This window comes from Notechis scutatus, chromosome 2 (assembly GCF_049901735.1).
Source record: "Notechis scutatus isolate UNSWTSFEM ecotype Mainland chromosome 2, rNotScu1.2, whole genome shotgun sequence".
Taxonomy (NCBI): domain Eukaryota; kingdom Metazoa; phylum Chordata; class Lepidosauria; order Squamata; family Elapidae; genus Notechis; species Notechis scutatus.
The window spans coordinates 116,224,458-116,248,297 of NC_142010.1; the positions used below are offsets into that span (position 1 = coordinate 116,224,458).

At 45.2% G+C, this 23,840-nt stretch overlaps 1 protein-coding gene across 3 annotated transcripts; it reads left to right on the forward strand.

Moving 5' to 3' along the window:
• The first annotated feature begins 529 nt into the window (after positions 1-529).
• On the forward strand, positions 530-23,194 carry ENGASE (endo-beta-N-acetylglucosaminidase). 3 transcript variants are annotated; one of them, XM_087955941.1, is made up of 15 exons: positions 531-857; positions 1,303-1,481; positions 5,152-5,228; positions 5,323-5,524; positions 6,582-6,730; positions 8,324-8,481; positions 11,269-11,417; positions 12,284-12,449; positions 12,725-12,828; positions 13,066-13,174; positions 13,726-13,910; positions 18,565-18,716; positions 18,839-18,944; positions 19,254-19,368; positions 20,225-23,194. In XM_087955941.1, exons 2-15 carry the CDS (start codon positions 1,432-1,434, stop codon positions 20,672-20,674), a joined length of 2,172 nt encoding a protein of 723 aa, XP_087812067.1. In that variant the 5' UTR covers positions 531-857; positions 1,303-1,431; the 3' UTR covers positions 20,675-23,194. The 3 variants fall into 3 exon arrangements, with proteins under 3 accessions (XP_026523065.2, XP_087812067.1, XP_087812068.1); XM_087955942.1 differs by lacking the exon at positions 1,303-1,481 and adding an exon at positions 4,636-4,765 and having other exon boundaries at positions 742-857; XM_026667280.2 differs by lacking the exon at positions 1,303-1,481 and having other exon boundaries at positions 530-857.
• Positions 23,195-23,840: the final 646 nt, after the last annotated feature.

Here is a 23,840-nt window from a genome sequence, read left to right on the forward strand (position 1 = left end):
CCTTGTGTCTAGTTGTTCTTATGTGCAGTGCTCTATATCGTCGTTCTGAGGGAAGGAGTTGAAACAGTTTGTCCCGGATGTGAGGGGTCTGTAAATATTTAAACATCAGTAAACATCAGCCTGACGCTCAAGAGAATTACCCATGGAACACATTCCCCCCCAAGTTTTCAGCAGCCGGGACTCAACCCCTGAAATTACTTGAAACAGCTGGCCTTTAGAAGTTGTGGATGCTCCATCACTGGAGGCTTTCAAAAAGAGACTGGCCAACCATTTATCTGAAATGGTATATCGGCTCTCCAGCTCGAGCAGGGGGTTGGGACTAGAAGGCCTCCAAGGTAGGTCCCTTCCAACTCTATTATTCAGTGTTCCACTTCACAAGACCGATAAGCGGGAGAGCCTCTGAGAATAGGCAGAGTGCGTCCTCCTTTGTCCCAATTGCCACTCTACATAGTTAATTCCGGAGGAATTACATAGTTAATTCCATAGTTAATTTTTAATGGGAAGGCGTGGTTCCCGTTCCTCCGAGAGCGGCCGGCGTCTTCCTCTTTCCAGGAAAAAGGGTCGGTCGCAGCGGACTATAAAAGGGCGCTTGCTCCGGATTACAACGGCCGCGTACCATGCCCGCTCGCACTGCTTAAACGGACTGCCCGGATTGGCTGGGGATCGGAGGTGGCTCCATGTGACCGGGAGGAGGAAGAGGAGGAGGAGGAGGAAGCCGCGCATAAGAGAGAGGCAGCAATGGAGGGCCGTGAGCTGGACGGGAGGCAGAGAGGGGCCAAGCGCGCTCAGGAGGAAAGCGGGCGCGGACTGGAAGAGGATCAGGCTTCCGCCAAGGGGCGCTTCAAGGCTGGGCTAAGGTAAGGAAGGAATGGGAGCCGGGAGGGAATGCGATGGGGGCTTGTAACGGGACAGCCTGAAGCGAGTGCCGGTGGAAAGCGTGACACCTGGGTGATGGTTGCGCTCTTCGCTGGAGGGAGAGAGGGAGAGAGACAGGCGAGAGAGAGACAGAGAGAGAGAGACAGACACAGAGAGAGAGAGAGAGAGAGAGAGAGAGAGAGAAGCGCCTTGTGCACATGCTCAAAGGCTATGTTGGCTTCTTAAGGTTCTGCCACAACTCCCTTGCACGAAGATCTACTTGGCTTAGTAGTGGGAAATGGTAACGTGGTGCTGCTCAAGCGATCCTTGGACAGGGAGGATTCTTAGTGGAGTTTAGTGGCACGCTCCCCTCGTGGCATTTACCCCTCCAAAGTAAGCGGCTTGCCTGGTGCACTTCACTGGCTGATTGGAAACTCTTTTTTTTAGCCCTTCCAGATTTGGGCTGGAAAAATGGGTTCTCTGCGGCAGAGCGGAAGTCTGAAAGCAAAGCCTGGTGCTTCCTAGAATCTTCAGCGATGGGTTAGAAGTTTCTCTCAACTCTGCATCTCTTGGCTTATGTTATTTCCCATGTCTGGAAGCAGAGTTGAGAACCCTGAATTTCCAGGGTAAGTTTTGACGGGAGCTGTGAATGGGCAAGTCCCTTGGCATAACTCTGCTTCCCTTCACTTGGTGACCTCATGATGTCTTGCATTGAGCCCCCTCATTCTCCCAGCTAGGCTGAAGGCCTTGCTAGGAAAGCACCTTTGCCTGACTGAGGATGGTGAATATGTCTGAACCTGCTCCACATGAACCACGGATTTCCTATAAAGTCTTGCCATGCTCTTAGCATCCTATGGTTTCTATAAAAGCCAGATCTGATCTGGTTCAAAGGGATTCATCAGAATCCTTTTCAGAATTTGAGGCAATAGCAAGGGACACCTTGATGCTGTAATAATGGCAGCCTTACCTCGTTGCTGGGAAGATCAAATGGAGCTTCCCCCTCACACATCTATGGTGGGTTAACCAGTACGTCTACATATCCTCAAATTAGCAGGATTTGTTCATACAGGTAGTCCTCAATTTATCACCAAGTACTGAGAAAAGTGACTCATGACCAATCCTCACACTTAACAACCATTATAGTAGGGATGTCAAATTTGTGTCACGGCATTGTCATATGATGTACCATGACTTTTTTCCCTTTGCTAAACCAGGCTTGGGCATGGCCAGCGCATGATGCATCCACGGGCCATGAATTTGACAGCCCTGCATTATAGTATCTCCATAGTCACATGATCATGTGATCGCCATTTGGTTGACTCAGCCTTCCATTCCTTCCAAGGTTGGTAAATTGAGGAGCCAGATTGTTGGGGGCAATATGCTGACTCGGTAAACCGCTTAGAGAGGGCTGTAAAGCACTGTGAAGCGGTATATAAGTCTAAGTGCTATTGCTATTGCTATTGGTGACTTTCCCAGCCAGCTTCTGATGAGCAAAATCAATGGAGGAAACTTAACAATCTTAACAATCACACAATTTATTTAAGAACTGCAGGGATTCACTTAACACCACAGCAAAAAAGGTAATAAAATCAGACACAACTCACTGCGTTGTGAGCAACAGAAATTCTTGACCCAATTTTGGTCATAGGTCAAGGACTACCTGTATCACGATTATTTATACAGATGAAAGAGAGATCCACATGAAATCCAGCAAGGCATCCTTGCAGGAAACTTTGCAGAGATTATAATCTTAGCATTCCCAACACTGGAAACAGGTGGAATTGCATTCCAGGAACTGTGGAATTGCAGAAACCTGGGATGATGAAGTAGAACTTGTCTACCACAAAATTAAAACACTTTGAGTCAGCCGAAACCAACGTTGACCTGAAATCATCTGTTCCCACTCTTGATTCTTATCCTGACTCTCATGGCATCCACAGAATAATTGGTTTAATACTGTGGCCTTCCTTCTTTAGCACCTTACCAGCTGCAAAGCGAAATATCTACCAATCATGGCATCAGGGGCATCTTCAGGGAAAAGTAAAAAAAGAAAGAAAGAAATGTAGTCTTGTGTCAGAATTGCACAATTAAAGTCCTGCCTTCCTTGATGTCTTAACCTGGGCAGCACCACAGCCCAAAGGGGAGAAGTCTGGTCTTAGAATCTGTCATCTCTGGGTACCTCCTCTTAATAATATAACACAAGTTTAGTCAATTTATTTATTTTATAATTCTGTTCATTTATATTTTTATATAAAATTTAATGAGGGGTCCTTGGTGCTCTCTGAGCTTGGTTGTTTTCTTACAGACATTTCATTACCCCAAACTAGGAAACTTCATCAGCACTGAAATGTCTGCAAGAAAACAGACATTGGTGAGAGAGCACCAGGGACCCCTCATTTCAATACTGAGCTACAAATATTCTTTATCAGTGCATGATTTAATATTTATGTATAATGTTTGTATTAATATTCACTTATATTATTCTTTATTTAGTTAACTGTTATAACACAAGTTTAATAAAGAAAGGAAGAATTATAAACCAAGATAAGGCATGGAATCTTTTTGTGGGAGCGATTACTTTTCCTTAGAATTTCTCTTTCCCATCATTTTGCTGTTTCATTACGCTGTTTCAGCCTAACACCAAAACAGAAAAGACCACACAGCTACAATATAAGTGCTGTTGTGCCCATGTGGTTGAGTGCTTAATGAGTGGTACATTTTCCTTCCACCTGTTATTTACATCAAAAAAGCTAAATAAAGTCTCCATCCAGTTGACCTTGAAATGGTGACCACAAAGCTACCACACCTTTGTTGTTTTCTTGGCAAAAACATTCTAATTATTTTTGCTGATACTACTTTGTAGTTTGATTGATGAGTGATTGATTGATTGATTGATTTGATTGATGATAGCGAGCCTTGCAAATCTGTCCACAATTCAGCTTGTTGATATTTTTAAAGTGGCATAAGTCTTCTTCAGGTTGAATTTGAATCCTGCTGACCATGTGGACAGGTCTGTGATGTTTTTCTTCACTCCTATGCACAAGAATGATTGTGCCACGGCTACGTGCAAGCAGGGACATGATCCTGATTAGAGACTGCAGGTGCAGATAAGGCCCTGAGTTCATTGGCAAAATCTATAGCAGGATTACACTGCTATAGAACTGAACTCAGTTTATAATTGGTCTCCCTTCTAGGCCAAATTCTATTGCAGTCTCTTCAGAATCTAAATCTAGAGCAACCTCTGTAGAAAATGTGTTCCTATGAATTTAAATTTGTTCAGATAATCCTTCAGATAAATCATTCACTGGGCAGACAGACAGTCTTTTTTATAGCATTTTACTGGAAATACTACATTCATCAAATTCTCCACCAAGAAAGTTGCCTATTTTGGTGTCTTGTCAGTGACAGTCAAATATTCATTTGTTTGTTCATACAGGCTATCTCTGTATTGAAAGAAATAGTTTTTTTTTAAAACGAGTAAGGGGTTTTGTGCATGTTTTTCTATTTAATTATTCTGTACTAATTTTGTTTGTATCCAGACACATCTTATTGAATGCGTCTGGATACAATGTGTTGAATGTAGAGAAATAAATAAATATGGCCATCTCTGTAATAAAGATGTCTTCCCCAAGTATGAAGGATATTTGTGGAGTGAGGATGGGAACTTTTAGCCAGGCAAATTGCTCTTTTGGGATGTATTAATGGGAACAAAACATCCAATTCTCAAGAAGTGATCTCTGCTCTGTCTTAGTCAGGATCCATTTGAAATATTGTGTTTAGTTTTGGGTACTACAATCCAAAAAAGGCATAGAGGAATTGGGCCAAGGTTAGAGGAAGATTGCTAAATTAGTGAGGAAACTGGAAACAAAAGTCCTGTGAAGCCTGTTTGAAGGAAGTTAATTCACAGAAGGTAAGACAAAGAACATCATGACAAGTCTTCAGATAATCAAAAATTGCCATAGAAAGGAGGAAGATGGCCTGTTGCTATTGGCCTAGAGGTTAGGACTGGAATCAGTGTGTTGAAACTTCATGGAAGTAGATTCAGATTAGGCATTAAGAAGAATTTCCTGTTGTTAAGAGTGTCAGCCAATGGAACAGGCTGCCAGTGGTATGAACATCTTCTAATGAAGAAGATGTTCTTCTAATGAACATCTAGACTTCTCAATGAAGTCTTCAAACAGAAGGATGGATAGGTGTCTGTCTAAAGCAGGGAGTTGGAATAGATGACCTCTGAGGTTATATCGCGTTCTATATTTCTATGGTCCTTTTGATTATTTTTTCTTTTCTTTTTTTCAGTTTGCAGCAGGATATGGAGAGCCAGAGATCTTCCATTCTCCACAGAGTGGTCAATTTTGCTCCTGATCCACTCCCTGGTATGATTTGCTGTTGGGTGGCTTGCATTTTCACTCCTAGGGAACCAGAATACTTCTCTGCTTGAAACCGTAACCTCTGAACTTCTCTTTCCAGCCAGGCAATACGACAGGCACACCACTGAACCAATCAGCTTCTACCTCTCTGGATTGGAAGAGCTGCTTGCTTGGAAACCCACCAAGGATGATGCTTTCAATGTGTCTACTGAACCGTTGGCTAAACGCCAGCCCCCTCTTGAGAGCCACCGGCCCCGCACACTGATCTGCCATGACATGAAGGGAGGCTATCTTGAAGACAGGTGGAGAATGAAGCAGGCTTTGTAAATGATTCTCTGCTAAAGTTGCTGGGACCAGTCCATACCTCCTGGCTATCCTGGATAGGATTTCATATGCTCACCTGCCAGGGATTCCTGGTTAGTTGGAGTGGCCAGATGCAGCATTCAAACAAAGACTCATCAAAGCTTTTCATATAATCTTATAACATTATAGTCTTTTAATTGAGGCAGTGGTCCAGCAGAATATTATTATTACCTTCATATTGAAAATGGAATGTGCAGGAATAGTGTTCACGTAGAGGTTTGAAAAAAAAAAAGCTTTCCAGAGGACATTTTTAAAGCCAAACTATGTGTGACATCAGTGGTGATGTCAGTCTTCCCCAATCTGACATCTTCCTACACACATCCTTGATTATAATTCCAAGAATATTCAGCACTGTTATGTTGGCGTAGGAATTCCAGGTGCTGAAGTCCACACCTCTGCAAGCCAATAGTGAGGATGGTTGGGGTAAATAGTAGGTTTTGTACTTTAAAAAAATATGTGAAAACCGCCTCCACGGGGCTGTACCTTTGTAGAGGGGTTGGTGGGGGTTCTGTAGTCTGGAGTGATTTATGGTGAAAAGTACAGTGAGGTGCTAAAATGATCCAAGAATTATGCCCCCCTAAGTTTGCTTTCTGGCATCCACTCGAGGGATTTGGTCCCCAAGCAGTGTCGTTAGCTGTATTATGTGTCATTCAAAACAATCTCCTGTTTTATTGGCTTCCTCTACTTCTTGAAATTGGCTTTGGAATGCTTGCACTAAAAGGGAACAGGGAATTAAATTTGGCTTCTGCAATTATCAGGGGAAATGCAGTTGTTAATGTAAAACCTCCTAAGGGAGCATGGCAGCTGGGGGCCCCTTGCTTCAGGCAGAATAAAATAAATGATACACAGCTTTGGCTGGTTTGGGTAGCCTGAACAGACTGATAAAGTACTCGGAGTAACTTTGGCCTATGGGATGCAAAGTTGAAAGCATTGCACCCCTTTCGGTCTTTGCTCATTTTTTCTCTCTTTGTCCCCCTTCCCTTGGTGCCTCTGCAGGTTCATCCAGGGCGCAAAGGTGCGTGACCCCTACGTGTTTTACCACTGGTGCTATATTGACATTTTTGTTTACTTCAGTCATCACTTGGTCACCATCCCTCCGGTGGTGTGGACCAACGCTGCTCACCGCAATGGCGTCCTCATGCTAGGTGGGTTTCAGGAGATGGTGAATGGCCGGAGCAGACTCCTTCTCTGAAAGGGACATATTTAGCGCATGCAGTAAAGATGGAGATGCTTGTGTTCTGGAATCCTTCCCTGTCCTTTCTTCTAAGATGGAGGGCAATGGAATCACTCTCCTGCCCACTAATTGTGTTCTTGACGTTGTGCTGTTAGCTGTTTCTGGATGGATGTATTCCTATTACTCTTTCCTCTTTCTGGAAGTTCCTGCAAAACAGGAATTGTCATTGGCCCTGGTCAAAGTCCTGGGCTAGGGCTGGGTAGTTCTGAGTTCAAGATCATTTTCAGCCGAGAAACTTACTGAGTGTCTCAAGACCTGTTACTCTCTCAACCCAATCTGAGAGCTATTGGGATAAGATGAGAGGAGATAACTAGATAACCCATCTTGAACTCCCAGGGAAAAAGCTCTCATTTTTAAATCTATAATTATTATTTATGCAATTGAAAAAAATAATAAAAGCAAGTTGGTTTACTCTCCATAGGGAATAGTTTGCAAACCCAGGAATTGTGGTATGGCTCCTTAATGCTTCGGATAGCGTCCCTCTTCTTTAGCTTTGCTTAATGGCTTTTCTGACTTTTCCGACATCTAGCTTGGTGTCAATTTTATGTTCTGTGGATTTTCCTGAAGGATTTAATTGGCCACTGGTAGCAAGCAAAATACTGGATCTGGTCACTTCTATGCAGCAAGGCTCTCTTATTTTTTTCTTTAACCTCTCCTTGGTTGATATTCCTTCTTTGGGATCAGTGCTGACTTCCTACTGGCCTGGTCAGAGAAATTTTGAAGCAGACAGAAGCTAAGAGATTCAGTGCAGGAATGCGATCCTACCGGTTCTGTCCACCTCTGTAGAATCGGTAGTTCTGAAGAGCAGCAGACAGAGAGCATACATAGAACTGGTATGGTACCCGCCCGCCCGGGCTCTTACCCAGGAGTGGGATTCTACAGGTTCACACCTATTCGCTAGAATTGTTTGTTAACATTCTAAGCAGTTCAGAGAACCGGTTGTTAGAAGAAATTACTGGTCTAATCCTGTAAGGAAGGCAGGAAGGAAACATTCTGGTGTTGCTTACAGAAACCGTTAACCCTTATTACATTCTTGACAGGACTAGACTTCCTGTCTCTGGAACTTCTCTGGAGTTTTTTTCCTCCTTTGCTGGTACTTTGCTTGTGTGGAGTGACCATTCAAAGTTACAAAGGCACTGAAAAAAGTGACTTATGACCATTTTTCACACTTACGACTGTTGCAGCATCCCCACAGTCATGAGAGGCCAGGCGAGGAGATGCGTGCCTCAGTGTGAGTGATGTTGAGTTGGCCACGCCCAGCCAAGAACAAGACCACCAAGCCATGCCCACCCAGTCACATGACCACCAAGCCACGCCCACCACCTAAGCCACGCCCACAGAACCAGTTGTTAAAAAAATTGAATCCCACCCCTGCTCAGCGGTCCGGGTAGCTCAGCAGGTCGTAAATTGCACGCGCGCGACGCAGAGCAACAATACCGGTAGTTATACCGGTCGGATCCCATCCCTGATTCAGTCTCTCCTGTGTTGCCTCTCTTGCTTGTAGGAACGTTCATCACAGAGTGGATGGAGGGGGAGAAGACGTGCGAATCATTTCTGGCAGGCGAGGAGGAAGCGTATCTTGCGGTGGCCAAGCAGCTGGCTGCAATTGCAGAGTTTTATCATTTTGATGGCTGGTTGATCAACATTGAAAACACTTTGAGTGTAAGTCAGAGATGCTTCCTGATCGTTCTCTCCCAACGCACCTGGATCTATGTTAGGCCTAAGCCAGGATGGAGCCTCACAGCTGTTCCTGAAACTTGCAGGATCTGCATTCCTATAAGGCATAATGTGTATATAGATACAACCATAGATACATTCTATATACAGTCGATAGATTCTCTCTTGTCAGTTCCAGCCTTGATGCATTGAAGATCCTGGTGTCTGTAAGAGATAAAGAGGAGCAACCAATTTGTCCTCCAGCTTGTACAAAAACTCAAAGTAACAATAATCAAAGAGTTTGAGGGTGCTGGGCGTTTCATTTTGTTTTAAAGCTTTTTACAGTTTTGACTTCTATATATGGACTTCCATGTTTATATATGTTACAGAAACTGACTCACATCGAAGTAGAAATAACATAAAGCACCCCTTGTTAAAGAGAAAGATAAAACTTTTATTACGAATCAGCACCCCCAACCGGGAACTGATGCCTCAGGCCTCAAAGGTTCCTAGGAACATTGAGTTTCCAAAGACTAAAAGTATGCTAGAGATCTGGAGTTTAGGAGACAGTGTGTTGCAAAGGATTGGGACTTCCAGTGAAAACATCCGCCTCCAGATTCTTTTTGCCCTAATTCCTGTGAAGCACCTCTTTTTCAGCTGCTCAAGCAGGATGTTTATATAGCTTGCTCTTTATGCGTTTTAGAACTAGCTATGGCATGCTCTCTTTTTATTTATTATTAAATCAATTTAAATGGCTGCCCAACCCACAAATTGTAACTCTGGTGGATAGCATAGGATTACAGCCAATACCACATTCTGTAAAAATAAAATAAAATAAGAGAAAACAAAAAGACCTGATGCAGTTGAGTCCAGTTCACAATCATTTAGCTCAAAACCATTTCAGATGGGCTCATCCACTGCCTTGACTCAGTGCCTTGACCCAGTGCAGTGTCTGGGGAGAAGCCAGTCTTTGAGGCCTAATTGAAGGCTAGCAAGGTTGGGGTCATTGAATCTTGGGGAGAGGGGATTAGGTGTTCCAGAGGGAAGACCTAATCCCAATAGAAACCGAAGCTGAGGCTCGCAAGTGGAGCAGTACTGAGGACAGCAAGGCAGATGGTCTTGGGTTCAAGAAAATGACAATCAAGAAGAAAGATGTAAAGAAGTGAAATTAGATTCTTCCAGACTGGACGTCTTACAGGTGGATATGAGTGTCTGTGGAATGAAGTTTGTTGTGTGGATGTCTATGTGTCAGACTAAAGAAGTCGGGCTTGTTTGCAGAGGGTACTTAAGATGGCAGCTATGACTAAGGGATTGAAGTGAGCAAACATCAGTCACATGGGTGTGGTCGCCATTTTGAATTTCTTGATGCCCCCTCCCCATGGACACCCCAGAAAGGGAATAATGTATCAGGAGGCAAGATGCTTTTTCACTATTTTCTTAAGTGAAAAACAAATGCTGAGGAAAAGTTTAGATAAAATCACAAGGGAAGTTTTTGAACTTAAATCAGAGGATCCATATTCAGAAGAGGGCAAGGAGTATATTTGCCTGTTGATATTCTTTTCCCCAAAAGCAGGAATGGTCGGAGGCCAAGTCCAAAACTTGGTTTGATTATGTTGAGATTTAATTAAATGCCAATATAATTACATTTGATTAATATGTTTACTCCCCATAAATTCAAAATTGTTCTCATCCTGTGTAATTAAAAATGACATTTTGGTGGCAAATTTTAAAAAATGTTTTAGCGGTTCCAAACAAACAAGTCCTGAGTGTTATAATTGTGAGATGTTATGCATTCCTCATTTAGATCAAATCTCTAGAGGTGCTTCTTTAAATATAAGGTATTTGGTTTTTTTCCACTCATGAAGTGATAAGGACACCTCTCCAGCTTGCTTTACGGGTACTACTTGTCTTTTTTTAGGCGTAGGTTGACATTTATTTCATTCAATTTTCATTAATTCTCTTTTTTAAAAAAAAGTCTGTTGACCACAGCCACTTTCTTTTGCAAGCCAGCAGAATTTTTTTCACTTTCATTTGTGAGAATTCTTTCATTCAAATCTTTTCCTTTAATGGAGATGTTTTGGATCAAAACAACCTCCATGGTGAATGGAATGTGCATTTTACATATTCATGTATTCTGAGTAGCACTGCTTCTTGAACTGTTTTCTGCAGGATATTAACAACAACTTGAAAACTTGATTCCAAGGTTTTTCCTCTCCCTCTGTCTCTCTGTCTCTCTCTCTCACACACACATAAGGGCCATATCCCTTCCCTACTGCAAATAAATAGGAGATGGGGGCTGATATCTTTCAGTCACACTGAAATCTGAATATTCATTATGAGAAGACATTTGGAGGGTAGTTCTGTCCTCCCAAAGATGTTATATGTGAAAAGTCACTTAAGTAAAGTAAAAACTGATTTTCGGCACTCACTGTAATTAAAAAGAAATATTAAAATAGACAGAATGTTCTGTCATTTTTAAGACTTGAATAAATCTCTTGCCATGTATTGATGAAATAATATTGTTGGACGCAAGATCATAAACCATGCTTTTTACTTCAATATGCCCTTTTCTTTTCTTTTTTAGAAGCAGTCATAAATGTTCCTCGTTAAAATTGTATAGATTGTTTGAGATTCCAGGGACTTTAAAAGTTTAAGGAAAACTGCTACAGATGATGGATATAGTTTTATGTAGAGAGGTATGGCATTCTGTTGCCATCCACAGTTTGAAAACAGCAAGATGTGATTGATTGATGGTTTGCAAAGCAGAATGACTGTGTTTAATTTTCCTGGCAGGCTTCGTCAGCTCAGAAGATGCCCCATTTCTTGCAGCATCTGACAGCTGAGGTGCACAGATTGGTACCTGGAGGACAAGTATTGTGGTATGACAGTATCCTGAAGAACGGAGAGCTCAAGTGGCAGAATGAGCTCAATGAACTAAACAAGTGAGTCCTGCATTAACTTCCTTTCAGATCTCTTTCTCTCAAGCCGAGAAGAGGAAGGCAAGCCGGGCACTCAAGCTAAAAGTACATTCTGCAACCCTACTGAACTTCCACCCTCATATAGCATCTTCTTGAAATAGTAATCACACAATTGTGGTAGCGTAGTCATAAAGTCAATAATTGCATCACATGGAATGTGGTGGCACTTATAAGAGTCAGTAAGTGGATTGCTAACATGAAACTGCTTTGGGCAAATATCTATCTTCTAACCAAACAAGTTGGAAAGGTTGCTTTGAAAATGGAGCGGGAGATTAATTTTGCTTTTTGAAAGAAGCCCAAAATATGAATGTCAATGCAAACCCTAAATGTGCGAGCCCTAAATTAAATCCTGTGCTTAGCAAGGATACAAAAGCTGGTGAAGGTCATGGAGGGGACTTGTTCTAACCATTGGGGTTCAATGCATGATGATTTGCCCTTCCATAATCGGGGACGGGGGGGCACAGTCACATCCATTTGGGAATGAACAAAGCACCATGGAATTAGCCAGTAGGGACTTTTTTGGCCTTGGCCATCATTACTTCAGTAGAGAAATTAGCAGGCTTGGGCTACAAAGAGTCATGAAGCTGGAAAATATATTCCTAGTCTGGTGCTATCTGGATTGGCTTGGATTGGAAATCATAGAAAGTAGCTATTCAGGCTAGATTTGCAGACAAATCTGGAAGGCTTCAAGGTGGAGAAAATTGAGCTGGAGCTTTCTGGGCCTATTAAAGGATGAAACATGGGGAGTTTTCCTGGAGACCCCTAAATGGCTCTATGCCTTGGTTAGCAAGGCTGGCTCTAATTCGCCTCCCTTGCGTGTGCATTTGCAGAGTTTATTTTGATGCTTGTGATGGCTTCTTCACCAATTACAACTGGAAGGAGGTACATCTGCTGCAGACTAGAGAGGTGGCCGGTAGTCGGCAGGCTGATGTCTATATGGGGGTTGATGTGTTTGGACGAGGCGATGTTGTGAGCAGCGGCTTTGATATCAAGAAGGTAGGTTGGCGGGCACGCTAAACAATGGGAGGCTGCCTTGCAGGCATTGGCTATGCCAGGCACAATAGATCACGCGGCAGTGTTTATTCTGGTTCTCTCTGAGGCCCACCAACAACCCAAAACCTGTCATGTTTTGCATAAATGACCCTGATAGGACAGCCTGCCAAAATATTTGTCCTTGGAAAAGGAAGCTGTTTTCCTAGAACCCCCAAACCCTGCTCTAAATCCCCACAGTAGGAGAAATGGTGATTCTTGTATTCCTTGTGCCTCTTCAGTCACTGCAGATGATTCGGGAGCAGGGTCTTTCGGTGGCCATCTTTGCACCTGGCTGGGTATATGAGCACTTGGGCCCAAGAGACTTCCTGAACAATGAGGATAAGTAAGTCCTATGTGCAGAAGGACTTTCTTCTGAAGGGATGGCCTTCAGGAACCCCCCTGAGGAGATTATCCCTTTGGGACTGTGGGCTGAGCAGGCCTAATAGGAGAAAACTTTCAGGCCCAGGGAGATATAGTCATTTCTCTCTCTTTGCCACCTCAGGTTCTTGATGTGGTGGATTCTGTGCTTGTGAGCTTATGCAAAAGCTGTTTTTTGTGACACTCTCTTTCCTTCTTGCAGGTTCTGGGCCCTCCTATCACAGCTACTGTCTATTCACTGCATTGTCTCCCTCCCCTTTTGCACCAGCTTCAGTCTGGGTGTGGGTAATCGACACTTCAGTTACGGACAGGTAGGAGCACATGGAAAAGGGACACTTTGGGGAGGAGGAATGGAGCTGGGAATAAGCGGGCAGAAGGCAGTCCTGCCAATGCTTCTCCTTGTGACTTAACCCTCTCAGGGCCAGAGCTAACCTTTCATGACCGCCTGGTTGACTCATACAGATTTCAGCCTCTGTGTCTTATAACTTCAGTGTATTTCAAGTGCGGATAGAAAATGAGACAGCCTTTGGAATAGCCATTTGCCCCCCTTTTGAGAATGATGGGTGTCCAAAGTGCTTGGTGATCTGGAGGGAGCCTCTCTATATTTTCATTTACTTTTGGAAAGAAGAGGCTTGTTTATTAGAAAGTGAAAGGGTGTACCTGGTGTTGAAGGTGTGCTGCTTTTGGGCAAGGAAAAAGGACACGTGTACTGAAAGTTACATCTTCAAAGGCCACTAAAGTGTTTGGGGGCTCCCACTGTAAATGGCCTTCGGGTGTGCAAGAGCACTCCTTACTATGGGCAACATGCTTTGGAAGTCAAGCTGTCCCAACTCAGTCTGCAGCGACTCTTTTCTTTGCTCAGGAGACAAGGACAGAGCCGTGGTACAACTTAAGTGCCCAAGAGATCCAGCCAATATATGGCAGCCACAGAATATCTGACAGGGGCTGGGTGAGGACCCGGTGCTGCCTGCAAGAAGCCTGGTGTGGGGGCAGCTCCTTGCTGCTGGAGGGGGCTATCCCGCCCAAGGCTGATCACATCGCAGCCAGGTGAGTGCTGATGGGGGGCAAAATCCCAGGTAGCATTTATGCCTTTCTCAAACCTCTTTTTGGAATTACAAGATCAGTCTCCAAAGCCCTTCTCTCTCTTCCTGGGCACTCTTTCCTCCTACAGCAGGGGGCTGCAACCTGCGGCTCTGGAGCCACATGCGGCTCTTTCAGCCCTTTGCTGCAGCTCCCTGTCGGCTGATCCCACCACCGGCTGGCCCTGCCCCTCCCCGTCACTCCTCACCTGGCCTGAGAAGGTAAGGGTGATGGCGGGGGATGGAGACTCACTCCATATTCCAGAACAGGAGGTGACTGGGTGATGTCAAGTTGGCCATGCCCACCCAGTCACAACGGTTGTTAATTATTGGCTCCTGGTGTTTTCTGTGGGAAACGTGTCCAAATGGCTCTTTTGAGTGTTTAAGGTTGCAGACCCCTGTCCTACAGGATCCCCTTAGCTCAGGGATGCAGCTCTACAAAAGCGTCATGCCATCTCAACAATTCACAAGTGTGGAGTGACGAGATCTGCATAGGGAGGTCCACTCAAAAACAGAGGCCTCTGTCGTGGGGGGTGGGGGATGGGCAAGGTGGATGAAAAAACTAATTTTCTGGTGGCTTGTGGAAGAGATGCCACCTGCATAGCCATTACTGAAGGAAGGAAATTCAAGGGCGGCATCTTGCCTGCCATCCTCTCTCTGGGCTCTAAAAATGAAACATTTCCAATAGAGTTTCTGCACTGAATTATGACCAGTGATTCCAGTAGGCTTTATGGTGTTGAACACCTGTGAGGAAGACCAGGTGCCCACCTGTTGCCTGTGTTCCTTCCGTCAGAACCCCAAAGGCCTACTGTCATTTCCTCTGGGGGCTCAAAGGCGCTATTCCTCTAGGTGCTATTTGAAGCCTAAACTATGCAAGGCTGCAAAACACACAGGGTGTGCCTACTATGCCATTAAACCAGGGGTCTCAAACACAATTTACCTGGAGGCCGCTGGAGGCAGAGTCTGGGTGAGGCTGGGCCGCATAAGGGATTCCACAAAAAAGGCATAATAAGGATTCCACAAAAAATATCACGGTGGGGGCCACAGGATATCGTCCTGCGGGCCACGAGAATGAGACCTCTGCATTAAACAGACTCCTCACTTTGGGCTTCTTCTTTCGAGTCTTAAAGATGGTGATGGAGAGGGTGGCCTCAGGGATGTTAGCTAAGCAGAATCCTCCAGAGAGGCCTTGTCCTTTCCCCAAAAAGCTATCCGCTTGAAGCATTTTCCGGGACAGCAATGCAATGAACCATGGAGGCCGGCTGACGGAGATAACGGACGGCGGTTGCTCCCCTGAATCTCTTTTTCCTTGATCCTATCCCAGCTGCAAGCGGCATCTTTTGATTTTTTTCTGTATAGTTCCTTAGGACGGGCCGGTCCAGCCCGGGGTTGGGGACCCCTGGCATAAGGGATTCCACAAAAAGGCTGGCGGATCCACAAAAAATTGACTGGGCCACAGGATATCATCCTGCGGGCCACAATGAGAATGAGACCTCTGCATTAAACAGACTCCTCACTTTGGGCTTCTTCTTTCGAGTCTTAGAGATAGTGATGGAGAGGGTGGCCTCAGGGATGTTAGCTAAGCAGAATCCTCCAGAGAGGCCTTGTCCTTTCCCCAAAGTATAGCATTTTCAGGACAGCAATGCAATGAACCATGTAGGCTCCTGAATCCTTTTTCTGACTTCTTGCTGAAGCAGCTTTTGATGTACTGTATATCCCTTAGAATATTACCTCTCATAGGTCATCAAAATTGTTTAACTATCCTGTCAGTGTTCTCTCATGTCACCTGCTTATATGCACACACCTACTTCAGACTACAGAAGGAGGGAGTTGTGCTCTCCAATTTTAAGTCTTCGGGCGTCTCTCTTTGCTTCCATCTAGCCAAGTCTGCTTTAAGGTGGCAAACGTGATTGATGGCTGCTCAAAGACAAATACTATGCCGGTGCAGTCGAGGGCAGGGCTGCCTTTCTTAGAGCTGCTGATCCCCCTCACTGTTTCTTTGAGAGCAAAAGGAGCCCTACACAGGCAGGAGTGGGTGCTTCTCATTTTACACACTGGCGACCCTAACCCCTCGACTTAAAATCACAACCGAGCCCCCAAAAAATTTCATTAGACTAAGCCAAGAGTTGTTTTGCCTCATTTTATGACCTTTTTTTTTTGTTAAGCGAATCACTGAAGTTGTTAAGTGAATCATGAGGTAATTAACGCGAATCTGACCTTTCCCCCTTGGCTTTGCTTGTTGAAAGGCGGCTGGGGAGGTTCCAAAGGGTGATCACGTGACTGTGAGAACATGCAGGGGCCATAAATGCATGCCAGTTGCCGAGCCCCTGAATTTTGATCAGGTGACCACGGGGTCGCAAGTGTGAAAAATGTCCATAAGTCATTTTTTCAGGGCCATGTCACTTCAGATGCTCATTAAGTGAAAGGTGGTAAGTCAAGGACTGTCTCTACTCCCACAACTAGAAAAGGTGGAGATTCTTATATTTTTTTACCCTTTCTGAGGCTTAAGGAAGAGGCGGGCAGTCATTAGAAGAACTAGGCTGCCCTGGGGGCCCTTGCCTGGATTCCTCACTGCTGGATGTGTCCCTTTGACCGGTGGCACTGCCTCAAGTCCAGCACGCTGCAGCTTTGGCTCTCCATCGGCAACCTGGTAATCAGAACTAAGGTGGGAGCAGGAGGAAGCGAAAGTGATGGGACCGGTTGTTTGGAAGTGAGGAGAGGAAGCCACTTTCCTTATCGACTGTGTCCCCATCACAGTATGGAGGAAACACAAAGACAACATTGGCGCAGAAGTTTCTCCAGCCCTTCTGAATGAAAAGAGTCACAAGGCAAGCAAAGGAAAAACATGTGCTAGTGGTGCTTTGCCACTAGTCACAAAAGGACTAGCTTAAGTCACAAAATGCCCACCCTCTCTTGCTTTTACCAAGCAATGAAAACATGTCTCTGTTAGGAGCTCAGATATTATTTTGGTTCTGAGCTAGTGTGCATCCCAGCTAAAACAAACCCTAGGATGTCAGGTGTTTGGGAAAAGTTTGGGTAGATTTCACTGACCTTGCACATTTGATCACAAAGGACAACAGATGGAGCCAACCCTGAGAGAGATGATTTTCTCATTGTTTTGCTCATGTTAAGAATCTGTTGAGAATCATTCTTTTGCGATGTTGTCTGGGCTGCCCTTAATCCCTTGAATTGGCTGTGTACATGGTCCTGGCCAAGCCTCTGGGCCACCTGTTGAGAAAGAGACTCTTGGGTTTTACAAGACCAGGGTGTGTTATGTGCAGCGTCTCCTTTCTGGCTGCTGAACAGAGAATCTGGAGTGTTCTGTGTGGAGAATGTCTCGTTCCCTCTCTCCCTCAAAGCGCTTTTTGGTCTAGGAGGCCTCAGGCTGAGAGTCTGTTTTTGTTCTGAAGAGAGGATAAAGTTGCATTAGTTCTCATTCTGTGGGGATCCCAGGATAGATTCGATCATAGCAGGTGGGGCTGACATGAATAATGAAAACAAGAAAAATAAGAAACATGAATGTAAACTCTGATTTGATTATACGGGGAGTGGAGAAATTGGCATGGCTGTGTTTGATATGACCAGGAATAAAACACAGCAGCAACAGCAGCAGTTTCCATTTTTTTAAAATTTATTTTTATTAACTTTATCTTATATAAAATACAAACAGAAATAAAGGTAATAGGAAAATGGGGAGGGGACAAGAAGGGGGAAAGAAAAGAGGGGCAAAGGAGAAAGAAATAAAAAAAATAGGAACTTCCAACTTAGTAAAGTACAAATAGAATTACAACCTCAACTTTTTCATTTATACCTAATTAGTGGGAATTGAAGTATTTCCCCCCTTTTTGCACATATAGGATTCTCACTGCAATCAACATGTATAATAAAGTTCCAATTTCCCTCCAGGTCTTTAGCAACAGCAGCAGTTTCCAAAAATTGCTGTACGCCTGTACTACTCCTGTAATCTGGTGGGGGAGGACATAGACCCAATTCCTGATGGAGGGAGGGAGTGGGGAGGGGCAGAGAGAGAAAGAAATAGAAAGAAAGAGAGAGAGGGAGGGAGGGAAATGTAGTGTATGAACAGCAGCTGCCCAGTGAAAAATTGGAGTGGACATATTTTAGGGGAATTAAAAAAATGAAGATTTTTTTATTGTACTGGATGGAACAAATCAAGGCTTCTACATTACATAGGCAAAATAAAGTGACTATGTCTCAAAGAGCATAATGTCCAAAGGTGAACCAACAGTTTGGTATGGTTGTTATGAAGCATATTGGCTAGATGATGTTGGCTAGGACATGTAAAGCCCTAGGTGGCATGGAGCCAGGCCTACCTACAGAACTATCTTGGTAGTTATAGAGGCCTTTTTCATTTCAGAAAGTCACATGGTCAACTATGAGATCCTCGGAAGGCACAACCCTTTGGCCCAACCCTTCATTGCTCATCAGAGCCTGTTATCCTGTCCCTTGTTCAAAGTGGTGGGGCAGGTGGGGGTAGAGGTGGTTGGGCTGGGCCTCCAAGACCTTTTTCATTTTCAGATGGTGCTGTGCTGCCTCGCGGCCCGGAGTTGTGTAGTGACGGTGTATTCTGTGTCTCTCTCCGTCTGGGGCTTTGGGGTTACCAGGCTATTCTCATTCCAGATGCCAGCGCCCTCACGGTTATTCCTGGTCTTGATTTTTAAACATGAGTCCCATTTCCATGACACGGCTCTGGCACCATTGCTCACCACTCGAGAATCGTGGTCGCGCCCTGACCGGGGAGCATCTACTTTATCAGGTAAGGCTTTTTGTCTTGAGGACTCCTTGCATGGATGCCTCGAAGGGGCCTAGCAGATGTGACTTTCAGGTTTTGCCGGCTCATTTCTCTTTCCCCTACTCTGTTGGATGTGTCTTCCGCAGGAGGACCAACACGACATACGCCCTCCTTGCTTCACAATCCTCCTCCTGACCTCGCCCGGTTACTCAGAGGATGCGAGCAGCGTGGGGAACATGGCTGGCAAAACCGGTGAGCGATTGCTAAATGGCAGAAGGTTGTCTCTGCTCATTTTCTCCGATGAAACTGTTTCGTATGTGGCGGCAGCTGCCTACTGTTACTCCTCTCCCCTTCTTCTGTGGCATTATATCACATGCTCCCCTGTAGAGAGGAGCCTGCTGTCATCTTTAGCCATTCAGCACCACATGTGGATGATGGAAAGAAGGGTCAGAAGGTCAGCCTTTGAGCCTGGCTGGCAGAAGCATTGTGCGCAGTCAAGATGGACTTAGTAATAGCCTGCCAGCCCCTATGCCTCACCTTTTCCCATTACTCCCTGGCTAGATGCTATGAATTAGAGCTCCAGAACTGCTTCCTGGATGAACTCTCCCTCACTGTGTCCCGTCGTCGACCTGGACAGGAGGAGATGCCCTTCACTTGCCGCCTGGGCAAGATCTGGGTGAGGAAATGGTGGAAAGCAATTGGGAACTGCCACGAATAGCTTTCAAGGTGGGGTGGGTGGGTCAGCTCCTTTCCATTAGTTATCCCATATGGCTGGGGAGATAGTCTACCATCTGGGCCCTTGTCAGTGGTGGGATTCAAATTTTTTTACTACTGGTTCTGTGGGCGTGGCTTGGTGGGCGTGGTGTGGCTTGGTGGGCATGGCAGGGGAACGATACTGTAAAATCTCCATTCCCATCCCACTCCAGGAAAAAATTACTGCAAAATCCCATTCCCTCCCCACCCCACTAACCTGCTTTCCAGCTCCGTCCTCTTGTGCAGGGCAACAAAGGAAGACCCAGCCGATCAGCTGGGACTCAGGAGGCAGAGAATAGATGGGGCCAGGGCCAGTCAGAGGTGGTATTCCGAACTGCTCAAAATTTCCACTACCGGTTCTCCAGAACTGGTCAGAACCTGCTGAATATCACCTCTGGCCCTTGTTCTCTAAACCAGCGGTTGCTCCACCGCAGGCTTTTGACTGAAAAGTTGCCATCCTAGTCGCTTTGTCCAGTACACGCCTTCCTTCTTGGGGTTTCTCTCTCATGTTTGTGGAGACTGGTCGATGCCACCAGGTGCTCTTCAGACTTTAATCGCTTCATGACCCTCTCCACCCCGAAATCAGTGCAAACCACGCCAGATCTTGCAAGCCAGATCTTATTCTGAGAGGGCAAGGATTACTTGATCCAGGCTATCTAAGGGCCCCTCTTTACCCCTTCATTTCCTCCCTGCTTTCCAGTCCTCTGCTGTGCCATCTGTCCAATGGCTTGGTGACAAGTTCCTTCCCTTTTATAACTACCCTGTGCTTTTCCTGATAGGTGCTGGATGCTGCCTCCCTGGGCTCACTGTCCACTCCCAATGCTACCAGTTCCATGTTACCCATGGATGCCTCCCATGTCCACTGGCACTGGCCTTCAGCTGAGCAGCTCTCGGTCAGTCTCACCTTGAGCTGGACGTATCCTCCCAGCAGGGCCACCTGCTTCCGTGTGCATCACCGGAGCGGGTCGTGCGTCAGAGACTCTGAACCGCCTCTTCTCCTGCTTGGGGAAGCGCACGCCTGCTTGTACCGCGTGACTCAGCTGGCAGTGCCCAACCTGCAAACTCTATCGTCATGCCGCCTGGAGTTCCTGGTGGAGCCAGTCCCTAATGATGGCAGCCGCATTGATCCTGCCATGTGGGGAAAACTCATTTTTGTGTATTCTAACCCAAAGCTACCAGAGGACACTGCCACACTTTCTCCACACCCACAGCCAGGCCCATCATCATAACATAGTTTTGGATGGGTGTAGCTTCTATTTAAGACAGAGGTCTCCAAACTTGGCAACTTTAAGACTTGTGGACTTCAACTCCCAGAATTCTCCAGCCAGCATAGTTGAATTCTGGGAGTTGAAGTCCACAAGTCTTAAAGTTGCCAAGTTTGGGGACCCCTGATCTAAGAGGTATATAAGGGGACACCCTTTTAATAAAGCCTCTTGGTTGCTTTCATCCGAGTTATTATTTCTTTGCTCAGGCCATGGTCCTGTTGTCTCACAGAATTGACATTCAAAAGCCAAAGATATTTGGATGTGCACAGTTCCTCTGTACTTGGCAGGGAATAAACGATCAAAACAGATTTCTTAATGGACAGCATAGGCTATCGACCTTGCTTTTAAAATATAAACATCCATTCACTGCACTGATACAAATAGCAGTGTTGTTAAGATGGAAACAGGTGGCAGTTGTCAAGTCTGCTGCTTCCCGTCAGATCCCTTTAATGAACATAGAGGGGAAAATCATTAGCTCTCATCAACAGGGAGATTTATTCTCAAATGAAATAGGAGGGTGATAACTTTCGGAAGTCTAGGGATGAGGCCAGGGTCACAACTCTGTGAGAAAAATTCACTTTTTAAATAAATAACTAATATTGCAGAACAGTGTTGCTCATCCTCAGTAACTTTAAGATTTAAGATTTCCAGAATTCCCCACCCAGCATGGATTCTGCATTTCTGCATAGTTGACCCAGGGAACCTTAAACTTGTGGTGTTTCCTCTCAACCCCTTAGAAACCACTTCCCAGCAACTCTTTCTGGCTTCAGTGTTGTTGCCTGCAAATAATGAGAAGGAAATATGGCAGAGACACCCCTGGGCATTATATGGAAGTAGGTTGGGAGTGAGGGGATGTCCTCTGCAGTTGGTGCACAGTGCAGTATTCTTTTGCCATGGAATCTGCTTGGTTTGTGGCGATACTGGACTGCAATCAATAGGGATTTGCTCTAAGGGACGCATGGCAATTTGCAGCTCAGTACTGAATACAGTTCTAAATGTGTAAAGGCTAAGTAAGTACATTGTGAGACCTGTTATTTCTTCAACAGGATTATTCCTATGGTTCCCTGAACATTAAGGTCAAATGCTGGATTTCCACTTTGCTGCTGCGGAAGCAAACTTGCTAACTTTTAAATTCTTATTCAATTTTGTATTCTTAACTGCGTTGTGCTTCCGTGGCATTTGTTGCGGTTGCCGCAGCTATTAATAATGTTGCAGTAAAATTTCTGTCTTGAATTTATCCTCTTTCATAGATACTCGAAAAATAATTGTGTTTCCTTCCCTGGAATTATTAGGAAAGCATACAAAATGCAAAATCTAAAAATACCAACAGCATTTTTATGCACTTTAGAGGTTGGATTTACAGAAAATACTGTAAAGAGTGCAGTAGAGTTCAAAGTTTTGCTTAATGATCAAGCCCCTTCTCTCCTAAGTGACACGGAGCAGCTACACTGCTGAGGCACTGAGGGTGAAAAGGGGCCACTGAGCCTTGTGCGCCACTGCAGCATTCGGAATTAAAGTTAACCTAGTCATTGCACTTCCAGAATGTTGTACAATTTTTGTTCCAGTCCCTTGGCCTCTTTGGCAAGAGCTGACAATACTATTTGCTTCAGAAGAAACCTCTCAGGTGAAATGATTTGTTGTGGCTTGCTTTGGCTGCATGCTTGGCTCTGCTGCAGGTTAGGCCATGAGATTTATAGGAAGCCATGTCTGATCTGAATGAGAAGGAGGTTGAATGGGAAGCTCCCACACTCTTTTACAGCGCCAGGGTGGCAGCTGTTAACTTCTTCCCCAGTTTGCTGTAATAGGAATACTTTTATTTTCCCATTCTGCCCCGTAGGCAGGTGAGCACCTGGGAGAAGACCATGGCCAACCATGTCTGGGTTGCTGCCAAGAAGACTACAGGGACGGGGTCCATGAGTTGAGCTCAGTTTGAAGGGGGCGTTGCCTTTAAACTCTTACGGAAGGGCCAGAGAACGGCCCATGCAATCTCCCGCTTCTCTTCCTGGTCTGGTCTGATCTGGGTATGTGGGGAGTCCCTCTTGTCCTGCTTTGTGCAAAACCACCACCACACCCCCTTTCTGAATTCCTGATGCAGCGCTGGCAAGAGAATTGATAGCAGCAATTATTCCTTCGCAGTCTGGCATGCAGGCAATTAGCAGCTGGGAGTTTGGCCAAGCACAGCACACATGGGGATCTCGGCTCTTTGCTGCACAGGCCTGTCTCCACATGTGGCCACGGCTCAAGGCAAAGGAAATTGATACAGCGACATTTACGCTGCCGGTGCTGGTCAGATGGGCATGACTGCAACAAGAGCAAGAAATTGACATTTTGAAAAATGTCGGCCCTGGCATAGGGATGGACTCATGACATTTCCTCTCTTGCTTTTGGATTTTTGCTCTTTTTTTTTGTTTAACTTTATGCACCAAGGCACCCATGTTGCTCATCTGTAGTCCTTATTTCAGGCAGCAAAGACGCCGTTTGCAATCTCTAATGTTCCCTCTTTCCTGCCCTCACTCCAGTGGCACATCTTCATTAATTGATGGAGGCGGCATTTATGATGAGAAGTTCTTGTACAAATCCACTGGGTCTGTTCTGTGGACGTGGATGACAGCCTTCCCCGTGTACTTGGGTTCTGAGTATTTATTTTTAAAGTACAATTCTCATTTAGCTCTCCACTAATCATGCTGACTGGAGCTGGTGGGCAGTGAACTCTGATACAGAAATCTGCTAAGAGTTTTCATCCTCCGCTTCTACGGCCCCATCTGAGTATTTCTTTTACACCCGCTTTTTCTACTCTGATAAGCATTCAAGGCAGCTAAAAATGTCCCTTTAAAAGGGTTTCTCCTGCAGATCTGCATAGCTGAACTAATGGGCAAGGAAAGAACCGGCTTCCTTAGCTATCAGTCTCAGCTCCTGAAATTGGGGCCAGTAACAGATCACTATTGCCGATGCCTCCATACAAGGGGGGGACACAAGATATTTGTAACTTGCACCAGTTAGTTTTTTAGCCCCATTTTGCATGACTTGCAACTTCCAGGCATTTCCAGAGTGATAGGAATTGATTCAGACTGAGATGATTTCCATACGAAGACACAATTACAGCTGGAGGTCAGGGGGTGTCTGCAGGGCA

Excerpts from the sequence above, each read along its gene's own strand:
- ENGASE (XM_026667280.2), top strand. The coding sequence starts at position 739 with ATGGAGGGCCGTGAGCTGGACGGGAGGCAGAGAGGGGCCAAGCGCGCT. Across the intron at positions 5,525-6,581 it reads GGAGGCTATCTTGAAGACAG|GTTCATCCAGGGCGCAAAGG; the intron begins GTGGAGAATGAA and ends GTGCCTCTGCAG. Across the intron at positions 13,911-18,564 it reads GCTGATCACATCGCAGCCAG|GCTATTCTCATTCCAGATGC; the intron begins GTGAGTGCTGAT and ends TGGGGTTACCAG.